The sequence below is a fragment of the Mastigoproctus giganteus genome, chromosome 12 (genome assembly GCF_048544385.1).
Source record: "Mastigoproctus giganteus isolate SK-2022 chromosome 12, ASM4854438v1, whole genome shotgun sequence".
NCBI classification, from domain to species: domain Eukaryota; kingdom Metazoa; phylum Arthropoda; class Arachnida; order Uropygi; family Thelyphonidae; genus Mastigoproctus; species Mastigoproctus giganteus.
Genome location: NC_143586.1, coordinates 99,197,299 through 99,221,788, shown reverse-complemented (window position 1 = coordinate 99,221,788; position 24,490 = coordinate 99,197,299). Strand labels below are relative to the sequence as shown.

The window sequence follows — 24,490 nt, the reverse complement described above, 5'->3', positions numbered from 1 at the left end:
GTTGGGTTCCACCTGTGGTTTCCCACATCTGCACCATATGTATGCTGTGAAGAAATACAGTACTACTGTAAATGCCAGAAAAGTGTTCTGTGTTAAATGTGTAGTATTATTGTTGGGCTCTGTTGTTATATTCTCCCATTTCACCTGATGGGACCCCACATTGTCCACACACATCACTAGGAGGTAGCCAGGCTGCCTGTTGTTTTCTGGCTGGTCTCTGTCAGAGTCACCTGAACTTCCTGAATGGAGACCAAGAAAAGAGAAGAATGATAGGAGGTACAGAGTGTACAAAGGAGGGTAGAGTAAAGTGGGGAGTGTCAGAGTATGTAGAGGAAGGCATCCTCTGCATGAAGGTGGTAATTTACACCTATAGGCGAGCCGACCGGGCTAGCTGAGTGGGTAAAGTACCTGCCCGGCAACCCAAAGGTCGCGGGTTCGATTCCCGCCTCGGGCTTGGATCAAAGTACTGCAAAAACCTTGGGAGGTGCAATATGGCCACAGAAGCCGATGCGCCAACAACTACCAAATCAAAAAAAAAAAAAAAAAACACCTATAGGCGAGCATGGGAGGGGGAATCCTTGAGAGGATGGAAGAAAAGTCACATGCCAAGGGAGGCATGTGAGATTGCCATATGGCAGTATGGAATCCTACCATCCAACTGGGTTAGGTGTAAAAATCCCACCCTGCAAATCAGGATCAGCATCCCACCCTAGCCAGGCTAGGCTCAACAGAGTATACAGAAATGCTGTGGAGCAGGCCAGAAGACAATCAAAACCAGTAATGGTGGATGCTCATGGCATGAGGTAGTTAAGGATGTGCTGTCCTTTGTATGAGAAGGGATTTCGTTCTGGTGAGAAGGGATTTCATTCTGGTAAAAAGGTTGTTTGCGAATTTGGTCAAGTCTTGGTAGTAGGTTTCCTCGTTGATAAAAAGGTGCTCTTGACCACAGGGTAGGTCATGGATTGCAGTGATGAGGACACAACGTATGTCTTCATACAGTGGGCAGAATTACATCAGATGGCTCCAGTCCTCCTGTTGTCGATATATGCAGTATGGGTTGTCAATTATGCCCATGGAAGTTAGTGTTTGTTTGGTGGACTAATGTTCCTTGATTAGAAAAGTGATGTAGAGGCCAGGGAGGAACCATGATGGTGCTTTTGGGTGGACAAGTGACACGTCTGATATGAATTGTCTTGTGACTGCACCCTGGTCTGTTTCAACAGACCTTCAACAGCTTGAGAGCGAGAAGCTTCCTTTCTTGTTTAATATTGTTCACCAGATTGATGGTGTGATTCAGTATGGTGCTGGGCAGACCTCTGGATAAGCAATAATGGAGCCCCTGATTGATGACCTCCAGGAAGGACTCCTGCATGAACCTGGAAGGTGGGGGTGCTCATGTGCAATGTGCCCTGTGGGTGTAGCAAGGATGTATTGAATTGTTGCTAATTTCATTTGGTTGTGGTGAATGGTCGCCCTTGTGAACCAAACTCCACCTCTATAAGTGATGGCTGGGAGAAATGTGGCATTTTAAAGCAAGGTAAGGGAGCATCTGTTGAGGCTCCAATCAGTTCTACTGATGCGAACCACCATTACTGTGTAGTTCCTTATTTTGTTCTATAAGTATTTTATGTGCACATGGAAGGCAGGTTTGAATCTAAGGTGATTCCCAGGTGTCGCAATTCATTGACAAGTTTGATTGTTTGCCATCGATCTTGATAAGTGGAGGTCTTTTAGTCTGTAAGGTACCCTTTAGTAGGATTGATTTTGTTTTTTCTCGTGAGATATGGATGTTTTGGAGAGCTGCCCAGTCTTGGAAGTTCCACACGGCTTGATTGGCCGAGGTCTTGAGCGATGTTCTGGATTTCCCAGTCACAGCGAGGATTAAATCATCCACATAGGCATGAGCATTTACTGGTCTCAAATCTCTATTGAGAAATTTGTCTAGCACGATGTTCCACAGGAATGGCCCAAGGATGGAACTCTGTGGACACAACAAGAGAGTGAGTGGTAGATTGAAGACACAACAATACTTCTGTCTGACAAGTAATCTTGTATGCATTTATAGTGGTTTTAGGGTATTCAGATTTTGCATAGTCTATGCACTTAGCCACCAGAGCATGTCAAAGGTCCTGTCAAAATCGATGGAGATAACTAGGAAGTATTTATGGGCTGTGGTTGTGGCAGCATTTATGCTCTGTCAGATGGCATCCACCGTGCTGCACCCCTGTCAGAAGCCAAATTGTTTAGCTGAAGACCAGCTTGCCTGTTCGTAGTGAGTAGGAGCCACAGATGTAGAAGTCTCTCATACAACTTTCTCAGGGTAGAAAGAAGTGCAGTGGGGCAGTACGATTTAGGATGATCTTGTGGTTTATTTGGATGTTCAAGGATTAGTAGAACATTGGCTGTCTTCCAAGCAGTGGGGAAGGTTCCTGTGTCCAGGCAGTGATTGTATAGGTTGAGAAGGCAGTGTGCGTTGATTTCAACTACTCTTTTAAGCACCTCCATTTCAATGAGGCCCAGTCCTGTCTTTCATCTTGAGCATGGCTAGTTGAAGCCCATTTAGGCAGAATGGTTGCTCAATTTGCTGATTTTGATATTGGGTATTTTGATGCCTGCACCCAGCAACAGAATGGCATATATCATTCTGTTGCTGGGTGTTGGGGTCAGGTACTTGAGCGAAGAGGGCATCCAGTATGTTTAGTATGTTCAGATTCTTCCCAAGAGGTTATCACCTGCATCTTTCCTTGATGTTTTGGATTTAACTAAATTAATTTAACATGTTTAGATCCAAGTCAGCAGTAAGTGTATCATCAAAGAAAAAAGGTTCAGAAAAATATTATCCATATAATACTTCTTAAATTATAAAACTGTGTGTTACAGATGTAAGGGATTATAAATATTTTAGTCACAAAAGTGTAAACAATTATTTTGTGTTGTGCAGTTTATTTGACCAACAAGTAATAAAAGTGAAATAAGTGCCACTTACAAAATTCATATGCTTATAAAATAAACAGTGCAATATCAAGTGCAATGCCCAAAAAAAGTGCAATGTGTGGACAGTGCAATGTTGAGTCAGCTTGTGACAGTTTCCCAGTGCTTGTGACATAAGCACTGGGAAAGGGAAAATGAGAGTAGGAGTGTGTTATATTGGCCTAATGACTGTGATGAGTACAATGAACAATTGTGCAGAGAAATAGAGTGGGTCAGTAAATCAGAATGTCTTGTAATAGGGGATTTTAACTTTCCAGATTTTGACTGGAACTTGTGGATTGGTGACTTGCACGCTAGCAAGACTTTTATGGATTTGTGGATTGGAGGATTGTTTTCTTCAGCAACATGTTCGAGGGGCAATCAGAGGGAGTAATACTCTTGATCTGATTATCAGCAGTGATTATTCATGTGTTAAGAATTTGCAGATAAAGGAACCACTAGGTGACAGTGATCACAGTGTACTGATGTCGATTTACTTAAATATGTAACTACCATCAAGGGTAAAGGGAAGGGCTATTGCTTTCGTAAAGGTGACTACAGGTTTCTCAGACAGTTTTTACATTCTGTACAGTGGGTTCAACTGATGATGTTACCAACGTTGAATTCTAAATGTGAAGCCTTCAGGGACTTAATTTTGGTGGCTACTAAGCTTTTCATAACTAAGAAATACCGTTCAAGATTTAGGCCTAAATAGTCAGATGAACTAATGAGGCTTGTGGCAGAGAAGAAAAATGTGTGGGATGCATATAAATTATCAGATGACACAGAAGCCTATGGCACATATAAGCTAGTCTGTAATCAAATCACAAAGGAGGTTAGGCAAGCAAAGGCTGATTACGAGAAATCCTTGGCAAAGGATGCAAAGAAAAACAATAGACTTCTTTACTTATGTAAACTCTGCTGGGAAGGAGAAGAATCAGATTGGTCCACTTGATGTTGGTGTTTCGATTATTATTGATCCTGCTCAGATAGCTAACAAACTGAATGAGTATTTTGCATCTACATTCACACATGAATACAGATGTTTACTAAATTCTAACATGGATCTAAATGATTTTGAAATAACGGCGAGCAAAGTGGAGGAGAAATTGTTGAAGTTAAACATAAAAAAGGCACCTGGGGTGGATGAAATCTATTCAGTTATATTGATGGAGACAGCGAGGGAAGTTAGAAAACCCTTAGCCATAATTATGAGAGCATCGTTAGATTCAGGTGATTTCCCCATGGACTGGATATGTGCAAATGTATTCCCAATTCACAAAGGGGGTTCCAAGGGTGACACATATAATTAGTTTAACTTCTGTTCTGGGGAAAATAATGGAGTCGCTGGTTAAAGAAGTGATGCAGGATCACCTAGACAAGACTGTAGTAAGAGCTCAGATACAGCATGGGTTTGTTAATGGGAAGTCTTGTCTGACCAATTTGATTGGATATTACAATGTGGTCACAAAGGAAACGTATGCAAAAAATAATTTTGATATCATATACTTCATATACTTTGATTTCTGGAAAGATTTTGATACTGTTGCTCAAGGAAGACTTCTTTATAATTGGAGCAGTATGGCCTTTAGGACAAGTTGCTGTGGCACCTCCGTAGCCAGGTGGGCAGGAGCAGCAGACCGGGGTCCGAGCCCGTGACCACCAAATATGGAGGATGTGGAAAGGTCAGTGAATGACCACTGCGTATCCCTGGAGAAATATGGCTTTAGTTGCTAATGCTCCTAAAAACCAAATAACAACAACAACAAGTTGCTGCAATGGATAAAGGGATGGTTGAGTGGGAGACGGCAGAGAGTGGTAATAAGTGGACACTGCTCTACATGGACTAATGTTATTAGTGGAGTCCCCCAGGATTCAGTGCTGGGCCAGTTGTTGTTTTGTGTATTTATGAATGATATCGATGAAGGTATGTCAGGCTTAATGTCCAAGTTTGCAGATGATACAAAGGTTGGTGGGGTTGTTAATGACAGTATAGACAGTATGCTACTGCAACAGTATCCAAAAAAGTTAGGCAGATTAGTTGAGAAGTGGCAACTAAAGTTTAACATTGACAAATGCAAAGTATTTGTGATACTACACTCAGGGAGGTGGAGAATGAAAAAGACGTGGGGATAATTGTGCAGTCAGATGTTAAGTACTCCATGCAGTGCAGATGGGCTGCCAGAGCAGGTCATGGAGTTTTGTCAATGCTATACAGAAATTTTTATAGCAGAGACAAGGATTATCCCCTTGTATAAGGTAAGGGTCAGACAATATCTTGAGTATTGTGTACAGGTCTGGAGACCTCATTTTAGGAAGAATGTAGAGTTACTAGAAGGAGTACGGAGAAAGGCAATAAGATTGCTAAGAGGAACAAAGGGGTGCTCTTTACCAAGAAAGAATAAGTCTGCAAGTTGCAGCATCTGGAGACTAGGCACATGCGAGCTAATCAGATTTTTTTTTTTTTTTTTTAATGAAACCCCCAAATATGAGAAGTAATAGAACCCATAGTACTTAGTACAGTGCATGGGTTGGAGGTTGAGAAGACGAAAGAAGATATTTGTCGACATTAGACTTGAACTTCTGTAGACTGTAATTTTCAGGATGAAAGTAATTTTCTTCATAATATGAAGAAAGGTTGTTCAAGAAAACGGCAGTTCAATGAATAAATGAGGAAGATGAAAAGTTGGTTCTGTGAGTTTCAAGTTGCACAGTAAATGGATGTTGGCTGGTGGCGGCAGGTGTTAGGACTGTTTTGAAAGAGAAAGCGGGAATTATAGAAGCCAATTCAGAAGAACAGTGCCCATGGATGTATCTGTAGAAAAGGCATGCAGCAGAAACAGTACATCTATGAGACAGAGTGGAGAGACTCTGTTAGAGATGAATCATTAATTAATCTAACTTCCCTCTTCTGAATGGAATCTGAATCTAGAAGCCTGAGAGAAGTTTTGGGGGCACCACCCCAGATGTGGGAACAATATTCCATGCTAGGGTGGATTTGCGATTTGTACATAGTGAACAGGTGTTTGTAAGAAAAGTAATGCCAAGAGCGAAAGAGAAAAACAAGTTTTTTAGATGCAGAGTCAGCAATATTTGTAATGTGCTCGTGCCAAGAGAGATTATAAGTCAGGGTAATCCCCAAAAGAGATATATCATCTAGCCTAGAAATCGGAGTGTCACCAAAGATAAGCATAGGAGCAGAAGAATCCTTTTGTGGGAGATAAGATAGGACTGAGTTTTAGAAGGATCGAAATCAACTAAGTTGTCTTTGCCCCACTGGAGAATTACCAGGAGATTGGCATTTAAGGAATTGGTAGCGGATATTCAAGAAATTGAAGCTGATTGAACAGGGCAAGGCTTCTCAAACTGGAAAGTAGAATGCAATGTGCTATCATCAGCAAAACTATGGATAGGATTTTCAGTCAATGGAAGAAGGTCATTAATATACAAGAGGAAAAGAGTGGGGGAAAGAACTGAACCTTGGAGGACACCAGCATTATTGGAGAAGTTAGAAGACAGAGAGCCATCTGCTATCACCCTCAGTGAGTGGTCAGAGAGAAAACTGGATAACGAATTACAAAAAACAGTTGGCAAACTATAAAATACAACCTTGTTTATAAAACCTTTATGGCAAGTCAAGAGCAACTGCTTGTGTTTCACCAAACTTTTCCATTGGTCCATAAATTGGATAACATAAGCTGTAATATTACCAGTGGATCGACACTGACGGAATCCCTACTGACGATCATTGATCACATGGAAGGTTTCTAGATAGTTTTAAGAGTTGGTGGTTAATTGATTTCTCCATTACTTTAGAAAGAGTAGAAGTAATTTCAATGGGATGATAATTGGGTGGGAGGGATTTGTCACCCTATTTAGGAAATGGCTGGATATGAGCAAATTTCCAAGCAGAAGTAAAAACACCTTTGGAATAAGAAAGTTAAAAAAAAAGGTGACAAAGAACCAGCGTAAGTTCAGGAGTACAGGTTTTGAGAACAAGTGGAGAAATACCATCAGGACCTGGAGATTTCTTAGCATCAAGATTCATCAGAATAATTCTGACATCCTTTTGACGGAAGATCACAGGAGGCACTGAATGGAGAGTTCTGGGAATGGTGGGAGGTTTTTTACCAAGATCATTAATACATGAGTTGGAAGAAAAATGGGATGCTAGCAGGTCAGCTTTATCGTTGGCTGATGTGACAATAGAACCATCTGGTTTTGACAGAGGGGGCAGCAGAGATGAGCAAAATTTGCGGCCAATAGCTTTGGTGAGAGACCAGAATGCTCGGCTACCATTAGGACAAGAAACAAGTTTTCTACTCTTAGTCTGTTCAAAATATAGTTTGGATTGATTTACAATTGTTGTGAGCTCTGGTGTAGGCAGAAAATGAAACTGGAGAATTGGAAACAAGCCAGTTACTTTATGCAACATACTTCTCTTGAACGGCCTTAGCACATTCGTTGGAAAATCAGGGTGTAGATGAAGGACGAGATTTTAAGGTGGAATGTGGAATAAAGGTTTCCATTCGTAGAAGAATAATTTCACTGACAAGATCTGAGCAAACGTTGACATCAGAAGTTTTGAAATAGTAATCCGACCAAGGAAAAGAAGAATAGAAATTTCACAGATCATCCCATTTTGCATTCTTTTAATGCCAAACAACACTAGGTTGGGAATAGCCATGAGATAATGGTTCCATTGGAGAAGAGACAATCACCAAGTTGTGATCTGAGGTGCCTAAAGGACCACTCATTTCAACCGTGTACTTAGAAGGGTTGTTTATGAGAAAAAGATCAACCATGTTGGCCGTATGGTTAGGATTGACTGGTATTCTGGTAGGTAAATGAACAATCTGTGCGAGGTCATTAGTAATTGCAAAAGCCTCAGTATCTCTACCAGCTGAGTCTGTGTGACTAGAAAACAGAAACCAGCTGGAGTTGTGAACATTAGAATCGCCAAAATTGGAAAGTTGAACTGGAGAAAGTCAAGTTGCAAAGAGAGGAAGTCAAAGAGTTCCAAGTGATTAGTGGAATTGGGAGAACGGTAGAGATACAACTCATTAATACAACTCATGTATTAATTAACAACAGATGAATTTGACAGAATGTGATGGAGAGATTTTAAACCAGAGAAGATCAAAAAGAGGAGACTCCAAATTATCAAGTCTCTCACAGGGAATGTCGGAATGGACATATGCACAAGTACCACCTTTGAGGCGAAAGGAATCATACAGCGAATAGTTATAATTTGGGCAACTAAGATGAGCAGTGGTTGAATCCACTGATATCTGAGATCCTGTCAGAAAAAGTTCACGGGGCTTGGCAGACTGTTAGTGGAAATGGACATTTCCACTTACCGTCTGCAAGCATAGCTTGTCTTGCATATTAGCATTAGTAAAGACATATTATACAAGAAAGCAAGCTTATAACAACATCTTCTTCTTCAAGAGGAATGTTTCCCTTTACAATGGGTTTCTTCAGCCTACAAGTTATTTCTTGTTAGGAATTTTTTCCTGCCATAAAGTGTGGTTCAAAGTGTCTTGGTCGGTTAAGCCTCGGGCTGTCATGCACTCCCATACTCCATCCATCCATGTCCTCCTAGGTCTTCCTCTTCTCCTTCTTCCAGGAGGTATCCATTCCAGGATAGCGTTTGGATATCTGTTTTCTTGCATCCGTTTTACATGTCCATACCATGTTAGACACTTTTCTCTGATGGTGTCAATAATAGTCTTTTTCACTTCCATTTTTTCCCTTATGTCTTCATTCCGTTTTCTGTCTCTTCTAGAAGTTCCTGCGGAGCATCTCCAAAAATCCATTTCTGTGGAGAGCAATTTGTTTTCCGCTCGCCTATTCAATGTCCAGGTTTCCGCTCCATACAATAGAAGACTTTGTACAATCGTTTGAAATATAAGTTTCTTTGTTTTATGTAGGATATTTTTGCTCCACAGAACAGAGTTTAACATGCCGATAGCCTTTCTGCTGTCTGTAATTCTCTTATCGATCTCTGCTTGGGATGATCCATCACTTTGTAAGATTGATTCCAAATATTTGAATTTATTGACTTGTTTGATTTTAAAACCTGCAATATTTAGAACGTGCCTGGCCCTGAAGACAACATTTCAGTCTTGCTAAAATTGATTTTTAGACCCCATTGTTTATATTCCTAAAACAATTGACGACGTGCATACTTTGCATCTTCTAAGTCTTGTGCTATCATCACCTGATTGTCTGCAAAAAGTAAATTGTGAATATAGGTGTTCTTATTAATCGGCAATCCCATTTTATTACATTTTTTTGACCAGGATCTTAGGCAGATGTCGATATAAATTTTGAAAAGTGTTGGTGACATGCAACAACCTTGTAATAAGCCTTTTGAAGTGTGGAATTCAGGTGACAAAGTTGATTCCACTTTAATTCTGCATCTATTATTCCTGTAAATTGCCTTAATAATGTTAATCAGTTGTCCCTCAATATTTGCCTCTTTCAGTGCTTTCCATAAGAGTTTTCTTGGAACACTGTCATATACCTTTTCAAGGTCAATGAAAATCATAAAGTTTTTTTTCCTTTTGATTGGCATTTTTCAAGGATCTGTCGTACTGTTGAGATATGATCTATACATGACCTCCCAGCTGAAAAACCACTTTGTTCTTCTGATACCTCGATTTGGGCTTCTAAATGGTTCCTGGTCCATTTTCCAAGGATCTTTAACAGCGGGTTCAGGACGCATTTTCCTCTGTAATTTGAACAGCTTTTCCAATCGCCCTTCTTAAAAATTGATGTAATATATCCTGTTATCATTTCTTTCGGTATTTCTTCTCCTCTCAGTATACTATTTAACAGTTTTTGTATCAGAACAGCCACTCCTCTTCCTCCATATTTCAGAAGTTCCGTGTAAACTCCTCCAGGTCCAGGTGATTTGCCATTCCTTCCTTCCTTTAGCAGGAGTTCCACTTCCCTAACAGAAACTTTCAAGCCCGAGTCTTCTACACCAAAATCCTCCATCGTCTTGAACTCTTCTCGGTCTTCTTTTAAAAGTCCTTCATAGTACTCCGTCCAGTCTTTCAAAGGTATTAATTGCAAACCAGCATTGTGTTTATTCTGTTTTCTCAAGTCTTTAAGGACCTTCCATGATTCCGCTGATTGCTTGAAGCCCAATTCGCTATTAATAGTTGCGCATTTCCTTTCCCATTCTTCGCTTCTACTACCAACCGATTGGCTATTTTCTTTTTTTCAACATAAATGTTCCTATATGCATCATTCCTATCACCCAGCCATTTCTGATATGCAAGTTTCCTTTCCTCTACAGCAGCTCTTACTTTCTCTGTAATCCAGGTCTTTTTTGGTCCTTGGCTCTTCTTTTTGCCTAGGATTTCACGAGCTATTTTTTTTAACAGTATTTTTTAAATATTCGTAGATTTCTTCAGTATTACCTTTTATCTCTATGTTAATTGCAGCATCCAGTCTCTGGGTGAAGTTGTTTCTAATGCTGTCGTCCTGGAGTAGGTCAATGTTAAATTGATCCACTTGTAGCATTTCTCCTTCCCTGTATTGTTGGTTGTCCACCCATCTTTTATTAATCCAGTTCCACCTCAGTGTTGTTTTAACAAGAAAATGGTCAGATCCACATTCAGCTCCTCTATAAACTCTGACATCTTTCAATACATAGGTCCCTGAATGTTTTAAAATAATGTAATCTATAACTGATCTAATTTGTCTTGTCTCCTGTGACCAAGTATATTTATGGATATCCTTGTGTTGTTTATTCTCAAGTCGAACTGTTTGCAAAGGTTGCATAGTCTGTCTATCTCCATTGTCATTCCTCTCTTTCTCTCCAAATCTTCCAATAACTTTGCTATTTTGTTCAGTTCCTACTCTTGCATTGAAATCTCCCATTAGAAATATCTCTTTGTTCTTAGGAATTTTTTCTATTAGTTCTCTGAGATCCTCCCAAAATTCATCCTTCAAGGTATCGGTGGTGTCATTAGTCGGGGCATCTATTCCCAAAATACATATTTCTCTCCCGTACATTTTAAGTTCCAATGAGATCATTCTTTCATTAATAAATTGCCAGTTTTTGATGTTGTGTCTCAATTTCTTTTTAACAGCAATAGAAACACCTGCTCTTGCTCTTTCACTCTTATCAACTCCACTCCAAAAATGGTAGTATTCTCCCATTATTTCCTCCCCACATCTCTTTTTCTTTGTCTCTGATAACACGACAATGTCTAATTTGAATTTTTGCAGTTCATCCGAAAGAAAGTTTCTTTTAGTTGAAAGGCCTTGAATATTCCAGCATCCCAAAATCATAGTCCTTTTCCGTTTGCCGAGTCGTTACTAAAAGTGCAGTCCATTTTCATTTTCACTTGTAGGTCGTTTAGCATTTGTGTATTTTTTACACTGAACGAGGAGCTAGCTCGTTGCAGCAACCCCCAACCTGGAGGGCCGGGGTATCTCTCTTAGTCTGGCCCCTACCCTTTGACCTGTCCGGCTTGGGAGGCCCTACCAGTAGCTAAGCTACCGCCGACTTAGCTCTCCGGGTCATCGGGACATGCAAGCTATCCCACCGCGACAAGGTGGAGAATACCATCGGGGGAGCTTATACAACATCAGCCAAAAAAAAAAAAAAAACCCCTTCCTATTTCACTGATCCATTCATTCCAAATGTTTGTCTAGTTCTGCCTTTTATTTACTTAAACTATCAATTTTCACAACAACAGATGAAAGTTTGTTCCAGCAATGAACTACTCGTTGGCTAAAGGCAAACTTCCGCACATCTATTCTACAACTGTCTTTCCTCAGTTTGAATCTATGCACCCCCTCAGGTTTGTAATCTGAAGAGGAAGAATCCCCTCAGCATTAAGCTAGCTCAATTATACTTATACTCCTCAATCAGATTGGCTTGCAGGTCTTCAGAAGCTGCAATTTGCAGGATTTAAGCTCTTTCTTCATAAGAGCATCCCCTCTGTTTCCGTCACCAGTCTTGTTGCCCTTTTGTGTACTCGTTCTAGCAATTCTACATCCTGACAAAAATGAGGCTTCCAGACCTGTACGCAGTACTTAAGGTGTGGCCTGACCATTGCCTTATACAAGAGGATAACCACCTCCTTTTCCCTGCTTGCAATATTCCTGTATATCATTGAGAAGACCCTGTGACCTACTCTGGTAGCCTGTCTGCACTGCTCAGAAAACTTCATATCTGACTGCACAATTACTCCAAGGTCTCTTTCATTCTCCACTACCCTGACTGTAACAGTTGGTACATTTCTCTGGGGTTACTGCTACCCATATGCAGTATTTTGCATTTGTCAATGTTAAACTTCAGTTGCAACTTCTCAGCCCATCTACCCAACTTTTCCAGATCCTCTTTCAGCAGCATACTGTCATTACTGTTATTAACAACCCTGCCAACCTTTGTATCATCTGAGAGAATGTCTGCAACAGCCTCAAGGACCAAAGGAAGAAGGTCATTAATATACAAGAGGAAAAGGGTGGGGGAAAGAACTGAACCTTGGGGGACACCACCATTAGTGGAGAAGTTAGAAGACAGAGAGCCATCTACCATCACATTCAGTGAGCAGTCAAAGAGAAATTGAGGTGTATAAGGCCTTGAATGGTTTAAGCAGTCTCAATGCTTATGGGATACTTCCACTTGCTCAGATTAAGAACCTGAGACTTCCATCTGTTGTGAAAATTGATAGCTAAAATAAATTTAACACTGAACTAGACAAACATTTGGAGTGAACGGATGGGTGAAATGGAAAGGATTTTTTTTGGCTGATGCTATATAAACTTACGTTCTTGCATCGTATGTCTCAACTAATGCTAATAAAATGGCAATGTTATGAAAAATGAGACTCACCCAGTTATGTCTTTGGTGAGATAGTATAACACCTCACTCAAAAGCATACTAATCCCGTTAAAAATGGATGTTTGGTTTTTTTTTTTTTTTTTTTTTAGGAGCAGAGGGGAACAGGTATCCTGTGTGTTATCAGACACTCAGCCTAAAACACTGATGGATCCAATATCTCTCTATTACAGAAGATTTAGGAGAAGTCCGGTTGGCCAGCCTCCCTAAAATCCACTCATGCACACCTTCTCGATGGTAAGCCCTGTTATGTCACTTAGGTGGCAACGAACGTGTAGAGTGGTTCTCTTCAAGACGCCTGGTCAGCGTGAAGAGGAAAAGACCAAACCCTCCAGCATATGAGAGCACAATGATACAAATGGCCCTCAGTCCCCAGCAGCTTTCACTCTGCCTCTTACGGCAGTGAGAGGATCAGAGTGGAAGCAGAGGGTGCTAAGAATTCTCTGGGTATGACCAGGCTGCCATGCACGGAAACTGAACTTGGCCTGTTATAACGTACGATCACTCATCGGTGAAGACAGGATATTAGAGCTGGAAAAGGAATTAGAAAATGTGAATTGGAATATCATTGGTTTGGCTGAAACAAGAAGAAGAAATTAATCACTTATAAGTTTATCAAGTGGAAATCTGCTGTACACCAATGGAAACAGTGAAAGGAGTGAAGGTGGAGTTGGGTTTCTGGTGCATAAAGATTTTAAAAACAACATTTTGGAATTCAAAAGTACATCACCAAGGGTGTCAAGACTAATACTCAAGATTTCTAAGAGGTACAAGCTAAAGATTATAATGATTTATGCACCAACATCGAGCCATGATGATGAAGAGGTTGAAGAAATGTACACCGAAATTGAGAGTCTTCTAGATGAGCAGAAAACCCACTACACTATTATTATGGGGGACTTCAATGCTAAGGTTGGAAAAAGGCAAAACAGCGCAGAAAGAGGAACTATAGGAAATTTTGTAATTGATGAAAGAAATAAAAGAGGTCGAAAGACTTGTGGAATTTGCAGAATCTCAAGGACTGTTAGTAATAAACACTTTTTTCAAGAAAAGGGTGAACAGAAAGTGGACATGGAAGAGTCCAAATGGATTAACAACTAATGAAATCGACTTCATCCTCACTAACAGAAGATATATTGTGAATGATGTTACCGTCCTGAATAAGGTAAATGTTGGAAGTGATCACAAATTGGTAACATGTACACTTGATATAGATGTAGGAAAGGAAAGGGAAGGGAAAAACTGACTCGAGTAAATAATACAAAGGTCTTTGAGATAACAGAAGAGGAGAAAAAGCAGTATGTACTGGAACTTAAGAACAAGTTTGAGCTTCTGCAGACTGCTCAGGACCAAGATATCGACGAGGAATATTACAACTTTCTGAAAGTGATAAAGCCCAAGAAACCTATAGGGAAACAGAAATCCAAAGAAGAAAAAATTAGTCAAGAAACACTTGTCATGATGAACCGAAGACGACAAATGAAGAGCAAGAAAAACACTGACAGGGAGAAAATTGAGTATACTGAGTTATGCAAAGCCATTAGAAAGAGACTCAGAGAGGACATAAGAAGATTTAACACAAGAAAAGTAGAAAAAGCATTAAGGGAAAACAAAGGATTTAAATCAGCAGCCATGAGCAGTAATACAGAAATACAAATGATACTGAAACTGAAGAATAGCAATGGTGTACTTATAAACAGCAGAGAAGGCATAATTCAAATAGCAGAAGACTACTATAGAGAATTATACAAGGAGCGAGGGAATGATACCAGCAGTGGGGAAGATGGATTGCAAAGTAGCAACACATACGACATACCCGATATTCTTCCTGATGAGGTAGAACATGCATTGAAGAAAATGAAGAATCGGAAAGCCCCGGGGGAAGATGAAGTTACTGTAGAGTTGTTAAAATTGGGAGGAAGAGACATAACACAAAAACTGGCAAGGCTCTTCACAAAGGGCATTAGAAAAGGTATGACACCTAAGCAGTGGAATAATGCAATCATAGTTTTGCTGCATAACAAAGGAGATAAATCAGAAATTGGAAATTATAGACCAATTAGCTTGTTATCCCACATCTACAAGTTGTTCACAAGGGTCATTACTAACAGATTAGAAACAACCGAAAGAGCAAGCTGGCTTTAGGACAGGATTCTCAACTATGGATCACCTTCACGTAATATCACAGCTAATGGAGAAAGCAAATGAATATAAAACACCATTATGCCTGGCATTTGTGGATTATGAAAAGGCATTTGACTCCATACAGCATAAGGCAATGTTTCGGGCACTGGAAAGACAAGGCATAGATACCCCATATATTATGATTTTGAAGAAAATATATGAGAGTGCTACCTCCTTTTTTAGACTAGACAAAGACAGTAGGAAATTTAAAATCGAGAAAGCAGTTCGACAAGGAGACACAATATCTCTGAAGCTGTTTACTGTTGCCCTTGAGGAAGCTTTCAGAAGATTAGACTGGTTGCAGAAAGGAGTCAATGTGAACGGAGAGTACCTAAACCATTTACGATTTGCAGACGACATTGTGGTCATAAACCACGATCCCAAAGAATTACAGGAAAATCTTAATCAGTTATGCACAGTTAGTAAGGATTTTGGACTAAAGGTGAATATGGCTAAAACAAAAGTAATGATGAACAAGTATGCCACAGAAAGGGAAATAATGATTGAAGGAGCATTAATTGAAAAGGTGGAGTCATATACTTATCTGGGACAAGTTATTAGCTGTAATAATGATAAATGGCTGGAAGTCAAGAGAAGAATAAATTTTGGATGGATAGCATTCAGGAAATATAGTCACATACTGAAGAGCAATATCCCAGTTTGTCTGAAACGTAAAATAATGAACCAATGTATACTCCCCACCATGACTTATGGAAGTGAAACTTGGGCACTCACCAAAAGAATGGAAGAGAAGCTGAGAACTACACAGCGAAGAATGGAACGAATTATATTGGGAATAGACTGTTAGATAAGAAGAGAAACACATGGATTAGGCAGCAAACTCAAGTAAAGGACATTCTTATCAAAACTAAAGAACTAAAATGGTCTTGGGCACGACACATAGCTCGAAGACGATGACAGATGGACTAAGAAAATAATTGAATGGTACCCAAGAGGAGCTAGAAGAAAACCTGGAAGACAAAGGCGGAGATGGATAGATGAAATTCATGAATTTTTGGGTAGTAAATGGATGGCCAGTGCTCAAAACAGAAGCAACTGGAAAGTTGCTGGAGCGGCCTTCATCCTGCAGTGGATTGAAAATGGCTGATGATGATGATGATGATGATGAGCAACTAAGGCCATATTGCTCCGGGGAAATGTGGTGGTCATTCCCTGACCTTATCGCATCCTCCGTATTTGGTGGTCAATGGCTCGAACCCCCCCGTCTAATCAAGAAGTGTGTGCTATGCGCTGCTGCTCCTGCCCACCTGGCTATGGAGGAAAAATGGATGTCTGGTCTTCCTTTCTAGTTTAGGTATCCCATGGCCTGCCCATGTTGCAATAAATTTTTCATCCTGATATCAGTGTATAAGAAAATAATGAGAAGTGGTACTGTCCTTCATCTTGCATTAATCGTCCAAAACATCTTGATGTTTTGGATGGATTATTTAATATGTTTAGATACAAGTCTGCAGTAAGTGTACCATCAAAGTAAAAAAAGTTCATATACTTCCTACAGATAAAATTCCTTCAAAAAGAATCAACTTAAAGGTGATTTAGTTCCTTTTTAGTTGCCTAATATGTACAGTTATAACAATTTACATGTCTGTTTAATATAAAATCACTTGTAATACCAAACAGTTTGGTTAGGAAAATTGCTTCTGTCGTCACTCAAAATATTTCTGAAAATTCCATCAGAATCACCTTCATTGAGGACTTTGACTAATTTGGTTGTGCAGGATTTTAATCTAATGTTCTTTAGATTACAATATTAGTTTTATTTGTAATTGTCCTTGGCATGCCTTTCATACTGTCTGTATTATTAATTTTTCGTATTGTTCTGCATGTTGTGGACCTTTGGGATGCTGGAGTAATATGTCTTCACCAATTCCTGCTGTACAATGCCTTCACTTTGTATCCATTATTTAATCAATAAATCTTTTTTTGCATTGTTCCCATAACATTTTAAGCTGTATTGAAACATTAGAAATAGATATTTGTTTCTAATTATTTGTGTTGTATAAAAAAATTATGACAAAAATAAAAGTATCTTATGACTTGTGACACTTTTTGCATTCTGGCTTGTTTTGTACTTCAGTAAAGTTAATTAATTTACTTAAAATTTAGATTTGCAGTTATTCATTTAATTGTAATACTAAATAATAATAGCAAAAAACTTTTATTTTAATACTCAAAATTTATTTAGAATTCCATCAGGCACAATCTTTCTATTAATCCAAATTTCAAGAAAGGCAGGAAAGCTCAAGGTGGTAGCCATTTATGGCAGATTGTACCAGAAGAAGAAAGGCCTAATACAGAATCTACCAATGTGTCATCTAGGTTTCATTGGGTATACTTTAAAATATTGACTTTCTTTTTGTTCTTCTTGTATTTTAAATTATAATATGTGAATTATGGAGTTAACTTTAAATATCCAAGGGAGAGTTTAAAAATTTTCTTAATGAGTTATACAAGAGATTCTTTATTCTTGTCATTGAAAAGAGAAGGGAAGCAGTCTTAGAAATTAGAAAGTCTTTAATACTTAGAATTATTGAGATTAATAAACTTACAAATTAACTTTTGATATGTGTTATTGATTATGTCAGATTTGAAGTATGGTTAAAAAAAAAAAATCTGAACATTCTGCATTCAAATTACAACTCTCACCGGCTTTTTTAACTGAGTTGTGTAGTAGCCACATTTATATTCACTTATTTTATTGTTTCATATTCAGTTTGCATCAACTGATTTTTGTTCAAAGAGAGAGTCAGTTAATAATATTTTAGATAATGGGACTACTGTTACTGGATATGTTATTTGTTCTTGTATCCAATCCGATATAATTCAATAACATTACAGAGTACAGTTTTAAAATGTTTTTTGCCTTTGTTTCAAACACATTGAGTGATGTACAGAATGTAACATTCTCTAGCTTGTGTAATTTTATTTTTTGGTATGCTTGCCAAATAAGACAGATGAATTAAGTATTTTAATTTATTTTACTTTTCTGTATCCTGTGGTTACCAATTTTTCACCTTCAAATCTGGGAATAAATGTAGAATTTGGAAAATAAAGATATTCCATTCTGTATTTTGAGGTTTGAAAATCAGTTTTTGTTTTGACCATATATACATTCTATTTTTTGAGGAATTTAAAATACTGCTAACTTTTTCTATATTCAAATAATGAATTAAAATGATTTTTACAGAAAAAAAAAAAAATTCAAGAATACCATGAAATAAAATTCTTTTGTAGTTTCATTGAATTACAATAAATTTAGAGGGAACATTTCTTGGTGAAGTTTTTTTTTTTTTTTAATGTCTTGTTTGGAAATAAGTTTCACACAACTGCTGGAACTAATTGGGAAATTTACCAGTACCATCAGCATTGTCTTGATGGTTTCAGATGTAAGCCTGGAACACAGAGATGTCCACATTGCATTCATTACCAGATTTCCAGGAAAACTTAACTTATCTCAACAAGTTTTTTAAATTCAGTTAAAGATAAACAATTCTTACTAAAAACTGAAAAAACTTTTCAACTATCATCTTTACTGAAATTATTGAAGTTCCATTCTTTTACTTTATCTACAGTGATACAGTTCTTTCAAGTATTAATTTCATAAAATGAGTTATCCCATATATGCTGACTTGAATTTTTTCAATAACCTCATTAAACAAGTACATTTTTTTTTTTTTTCTGGTAAAGTAAGATTTTTTTTTTTTTTTTTTTTTTTGTATGCACTTTTTCTCCCTAATTATGAAAGTGAAAGCGACTGTCTTAGGATGTCATTACTGATGGAAGAATTTTAATTGGTGATTCACCTGTGAATCATAGCGTTTTTTTTTTTGCTTGTACTTTCTTTCATCTGTATACAGAACTTTCTATAAATGGTGGAGATTTAATTATGTGTGCTATACCTAGGCTGTGCAACTATCTAAAATTTAAACTCATTATACTGTTCACATATGATTGAGTTTTGAGGAAACAAATTGATACCCTAGAGCAGAAATTGTGAACTAGTGGTACATATGCCATAAATAGCAGCATAAGAAAATACACTAGTAGTGGCTACTCATAAATAGCTTCTACAAAAAAAAAAAAAAAAAAACTATTTTTTATTTGAAGACAAATTTATTTTATGGTCTGTTGTTGAAAACCGTAAATCTACTTCCTCGTTTATTTCACAAATATACGTAGTCTCAATTCTAATTTCAATGACTTCTATTTCCATTTACAGAGACTGCCAAACCCCATGTACTTTTTCTGACGGTATCTCAGTTATCGGTTGATTCAACCACTGCTCATCTCAGTTGTCTGAATTATTTGCTGTATGATTCCTTTTGCTTCTGGTACTTGTTCATATGTCCGTTCTGATATTTGTTGTCAGAGATCTTAGTAATTTGCAATCTCCTCTGGCTTAAAATTTCTATATCACATTTGGTCAAATTCATCTGTTGCCTCTATCATTCTCCCACCACCACTAATCACTTGAAACTCTTTGACTTCCTCCCTTTGGAACTTTACTTTCTCCAGTCCAACTTGATTAATGGTGAGGTAATTTTCCTTGGTGATTTTAATGTTCACAACTCCAGCTAGCTTCCATTTTCTAGTTACATGGACCCAGCTGGTCAAGATGCTGAGGCTTTTGCAATTACTAATGACGTTGCATAGATTGTTTATTTACCTACCAGAATATCAGACAGTCCTTACCACACAGCCAACGTACTTGATCTTTTTGCCACAGAACAACCTTTCTAAGTACATGGGTGAGATGAGTGGTCCTCTAGACCCTCAGATCACAACTTGGTAATGGTCTCTTCTCCAATGGAGCCTGTCTCTCGTGGCCATTCTCAACCTTGTGTTGTTTGGCATTACAAGAATGCAAAATGGGATGACCTGCGAGATTTCTTTTCTTCTTTTCCTTGGTTTTTTTTTTTTTTTTTTATGAGAACCCCAAACACAAGAGGTATTAGAACCTATAGTACTTAGTACCGTGCTTGGGTTGGAGGTTCAGGAGACGAAAGAAGATATTTGTTGATATTGGACTTGAACTTCTGTAGATTGTAATTTTCAGGAAATACGTATGAAGGAAGGTTGTTCCAGAAAACGGCAGTTGAATGAATAAATGAGGAAGATGAAAAGTTGGTTCTGTGGGTTTGTAGTTGGACAGTAAATGGATGTTGGCTGGTGGCGGCACGTGTTCGGACTGTTTTGAAAGAGAGAGCGGGAATTATAGAAGCCAATTCAGAAGAACAGTGCCCATGGAAGTATCTGTAGAAGAGGCATGCAGCAGAAACAGTGCGTCTATGAGAAAGCGAGTGGAGAGACTCTGTTAGAGATGAATCATTAATTAACCTAACTGCCCTCTTCTGAATGGAATCAAAAAGCCTGAGAGATGTTTTGGGGGCACCACCCCAGATGTGGGAACAATATTCCATGGCAGGGCGGATTTGCGATTTATACAGAGTGAGCATTTGGAAGAAAAGTAACGCCGAGAGCGAAAGAGAAAACCAAGTTTTTTAGATGCAGAGGAAGCAATATTTGTAATGTGCTTGTGCCAAGAGAGATTAGAAGTCAGAGTAATCCCCAAAAGAGATATATCATTTTGCCTAGAAATCGGAGTGTCACTAAAGATAAGCATAGGAGCAGAAGAATCCTTTTTGCGAGATATAAGACAAGATTGAGTTTTAGAAGGGTTGAAATCAACTAAGTTGTCTTTGTCCCACTGGAGAATTACCTGAAGATCGGCATTTAAGGAATTGGCAGCAGATTTTCGAGAAGTTGAAGCTGATTGAGCTGGACAAGGTTTCTCAAAATGGAAAGTTGAATGCAATGTGCTATCATCGGCAAAACTATGGATAGGATTTCCAGTCAATGGAAGAAGGTCATTGATATACAAGAGGAAAAGAATGGGGGAAAGAACTGAACCTTGGGGGACACCGGCATTAGTGGAGAAGTTAGAAGACAGAGAGCCATCTACCATCACCCTCAGTGAGCGATGAGAGAGAAAACTGGATAACCAATTACTAAAAACAGTTGGCAAACCATAAGATGGAAGCTTGTTTGAAGACCTTTATGCCAAACATGATCAAAAGCCTTTGAGATGTCAAGAGCAATTACTTGTGTTTCACCGAACCTTTCCATTGAATTAGTCCATAAATGGGTAACATAAGCCAGAATATCACCAGTGGATCGACACTGACGGAATCCATACTGGCGATCGTTGATCAGACGGAAGGTTTCTAGGTAGTTTAAGAGTTGGCGGTTAATTGATTTCTCCATTACTTTAGAAACAGTAGAAGTAATTGCAATGGGACGATAATTGGATGGGAGGGATTTGTCACCCTTTTTAGGAACTGGCTGGATATGAGCAAATTTCCAAACAGAAGGAAAAACAGCTTTGGAATAAGAAAGTGAAAAAAGGCGGCAAAGAATAGGAGTAAGTTCAGGAGCACAGGTTTTGAGAACAAGTGGAGAAATACCATCGGGATCTGGAGCTTTCTTAGCATCAAAGATTCGTCAAAATCCTTCTGATATCCTTTTGACGGAAGACCACAGGAGGCATTGAATGGAGCGTGTTAGGAATGGTGGGAGGTGTTTTACCAAGATCATTAATACATGAGCTCGAAGAAAAATGGGATGTTAGCAGGTCAGCTTTATCCTTGGTTTGGACAGAGGTGGGAGCAGAGATGGGTAAAAGTTGCCGCCAATAGCTTTGGCAAGAGACCAGAATGCTCGGCTACCATTAGGGCAAGAAGCAAGTTTTCTACTCTTAGCCTGTTCAAACTCTAGTTTGGACTGATTAATACCTGCTTTACAATTGTTGCGAGCTTTGGTGTAGGCAGAAAATGAAACTGAAGAATTAGAAACAAGCCAATTATGATATGCAACATTCTTCTCTTGGACAGCCTTAGCACATTTATTGGAAAACCAAGGTTTAGATAAAGGACGAGATTTTAAAGTGGAGTGTGGGATAAAGGATTCCATTCCTGCAAGAATAATTTCACTGACACGATCTGAGCAAACGTTGACATCAGAAGTTTTGAAACAGTAATCAGACCAAGGAAAAGCAGAAACGAAGTTTCGCAGGTCATCCCATTTTGCATTCTTGTAATGCCAAACAATACGAGGTTGGGAATAGCCATGAGATAAAGGTTCCTTTGGAGAAGAGACAATCACCAAGTTGTGATCTGAAGTGCCTAAAGGACCTCTCACTTCAACCTTGTACTTAGAAGGGTTGTTTGTGAGAAAAAGATCAAGCGTATTGGCTGTATTGTATGATTAGGATTGTCCGGTATTCTTGTAGGTAAATTAACAATCTGTGCTAGGTCATTAGTAATTGCAAAAGCCTCAGCATCTCGACCTGCTGGGTCGGTGTGACTAGAAAACGGAAGCCAGCTGGAGTTGTGAACGTTAAAATCACCAAGGAAAATTACCTCACTGTTAGGAAAGTTGGACTGGAGAAAGTCAAGTTGCAAAGAGAGGAAGTGAAGGAGCTCCAAGTGATTAGTGGAGTTGGGAGAACGGTAGACAACAGATGAATTTTACACAATGAGGTAGAGAGATTTTAAGCCAGAGAAGATCAAAGAGAGGAGATTCCAAATTGCCAAGTCTCTGACAGGGAATATCAGAACGGACATATGCACAAGTACCACCTTTGAGGCGAAAGGAATCATACAGCAAATAATTTGGACATCTAAGATGAGCAGTAGTTGAATCAACTGATAACTGAGATTCAGTCAGAAAAAGTAAAGTACATGGGGTTTGGAAGACTGCAAGTGGAAATGGACATCGTTGAGATTGGAATTGAGACCACGTATATTTGTGAAATGAATTAGGAAGTCCTTGGGAGGTTTAGATCTTTTCGCAGATAAGCTTGCTCTATTATTTTGACAATTCATGGTGTATTCAATAGTAAGAAAAAGTGGGTGGGACATGCTGTATGAAGTAATGAAATTTTTGGATATGGCGTACATGTGGTAAGAATATACCCAGATCCTTGGTTGGATTACTGTTTCAAATTTTCTGATGTCAGCCTTTGCTCAGTCATGTCGGTGCCATCATTCTTATAAGGATGAAATGCTATATTCCACACTCCACCGTAAAATCTTGTCTGTTATCAAAACCTTGGTTTTCTAATAAATGTGCTAAGGCTGTTCAAGAGAAGAATGTTGTATATTTTATATTTTAATTGGCTTGTTTCCAAATCTCCAGCTTCATTTTCTGTCTACACCAAAGCTCGCTTGACTTGAATTTTTTCAATAACCTCATTAAACAAGCACATTTTTTTTCTGGTGAAGTAAGATTTTTTTTTTTGTATGCACTTTTTCTCCCTAATTATGAAAATGACTGTCTTTGGATGTTATTACTGATGGAGGAATTATGTATATATTAAGTGCAGTAGTATACATGTATATATTAAGTGCAATATTAATGATTTTATTGCACTTAATATATACATAGTCTAAATTTGCTTGCAGCTTGAGGCTTTAGCCCTAAATGCATCTAGTCTAAATACATCATACACCATCAGGCATCTCTCATATTGTGGAGTTATACTGCATAACTGTTTGCCATCATTGCATCACTTGGGTACCTACCCACCCACCGAAAAAGGGGCAAATAGCTCTGAAACGGTGCCATCTGGGTGGTGGTACCTATCTGAGAATAAGTAACATTAGTCTTCTCCTTAGGTGAAGCGTTACTTATTCGAAGTAGTGCAATATCATGGCAACTCGTTCTGAAGGTATTCACAATATGAGATATAACTTAAAACGATGCCGCCTTATAAATATTCTGTTTATTCAGAAATGGCTGTGTATTAATGATGCTATTGCACTTAACATATACATAGTCTAAATTTGCTCGCAGCTTGAGGCTTTAGCCCTAAATGCATCTTAGTCTGATGGAGGAATTTTAATTGTTGATTCACCTGTGAATCATAGCTTTTTTTTTTTTTGCTTGTAGTTTCTTTCATCTGTATACAGAACTTCTCTAAATGGTGGAGATTTAATTATGTGTGCTATACCTAGGCAGTGCAACTATCTAAAATTAAAACTCATTATACTGTTCACATATAATTGAGTTTTGAGGAAACAAATTGATAAAGCAGTTATTAATCAGTACAAACTAGATTTTGAACAGGCTAAGAGTAGAAAACTTGCTTCTTGTCTAAATGGTAGTCGAGCATTCTTGTCTCTTGCCAAAACTATAGTTTTGGCAAGAGAAAAGAATGCTCAACTACCATTACTATAGGCTGCAATTTTTGCCCATCTCTGTTCCTCCTTCTGTCAAAACTAGATGTTTCTATTTCCATTTCAGCCAAAGATAAAGTTGGCTTGCTAGCATCCTTCCTAGTATTTCTTCCAATTTGTGTATTGATGATCTTGGTAAACCACCTCCCACCATTTCCAGTACTCCATTCAATGCCTCCTGTGGTTTTCTGTCAAAAGGATTTCAGAAGGA

General features: G+C 38.5%; 1 protein-coding gene across 1 annotated transcript in view; it reads left to right on the top strand.

The window, feature by feature from the left end:
* The window catches only part of LOC150077295 (uncharacterized), a 198,754-nt gene that overhangs the window by 62,183 nt on the left and 112,081 nt on the right, over positions 1 to 24,490 (top strand). Inside the window, exon 4 of the mRNA XM_090385847.1 lies at positions 17,229 to 17,372. Within this exon, the coding sequence (XP_090241973.1) occupies positions 17,229 to 17,372 (144 nt within the window). The remainder of the gene's footprint in view (positions 1 to 17,228; positions 17,373 to 24,490) is intronic.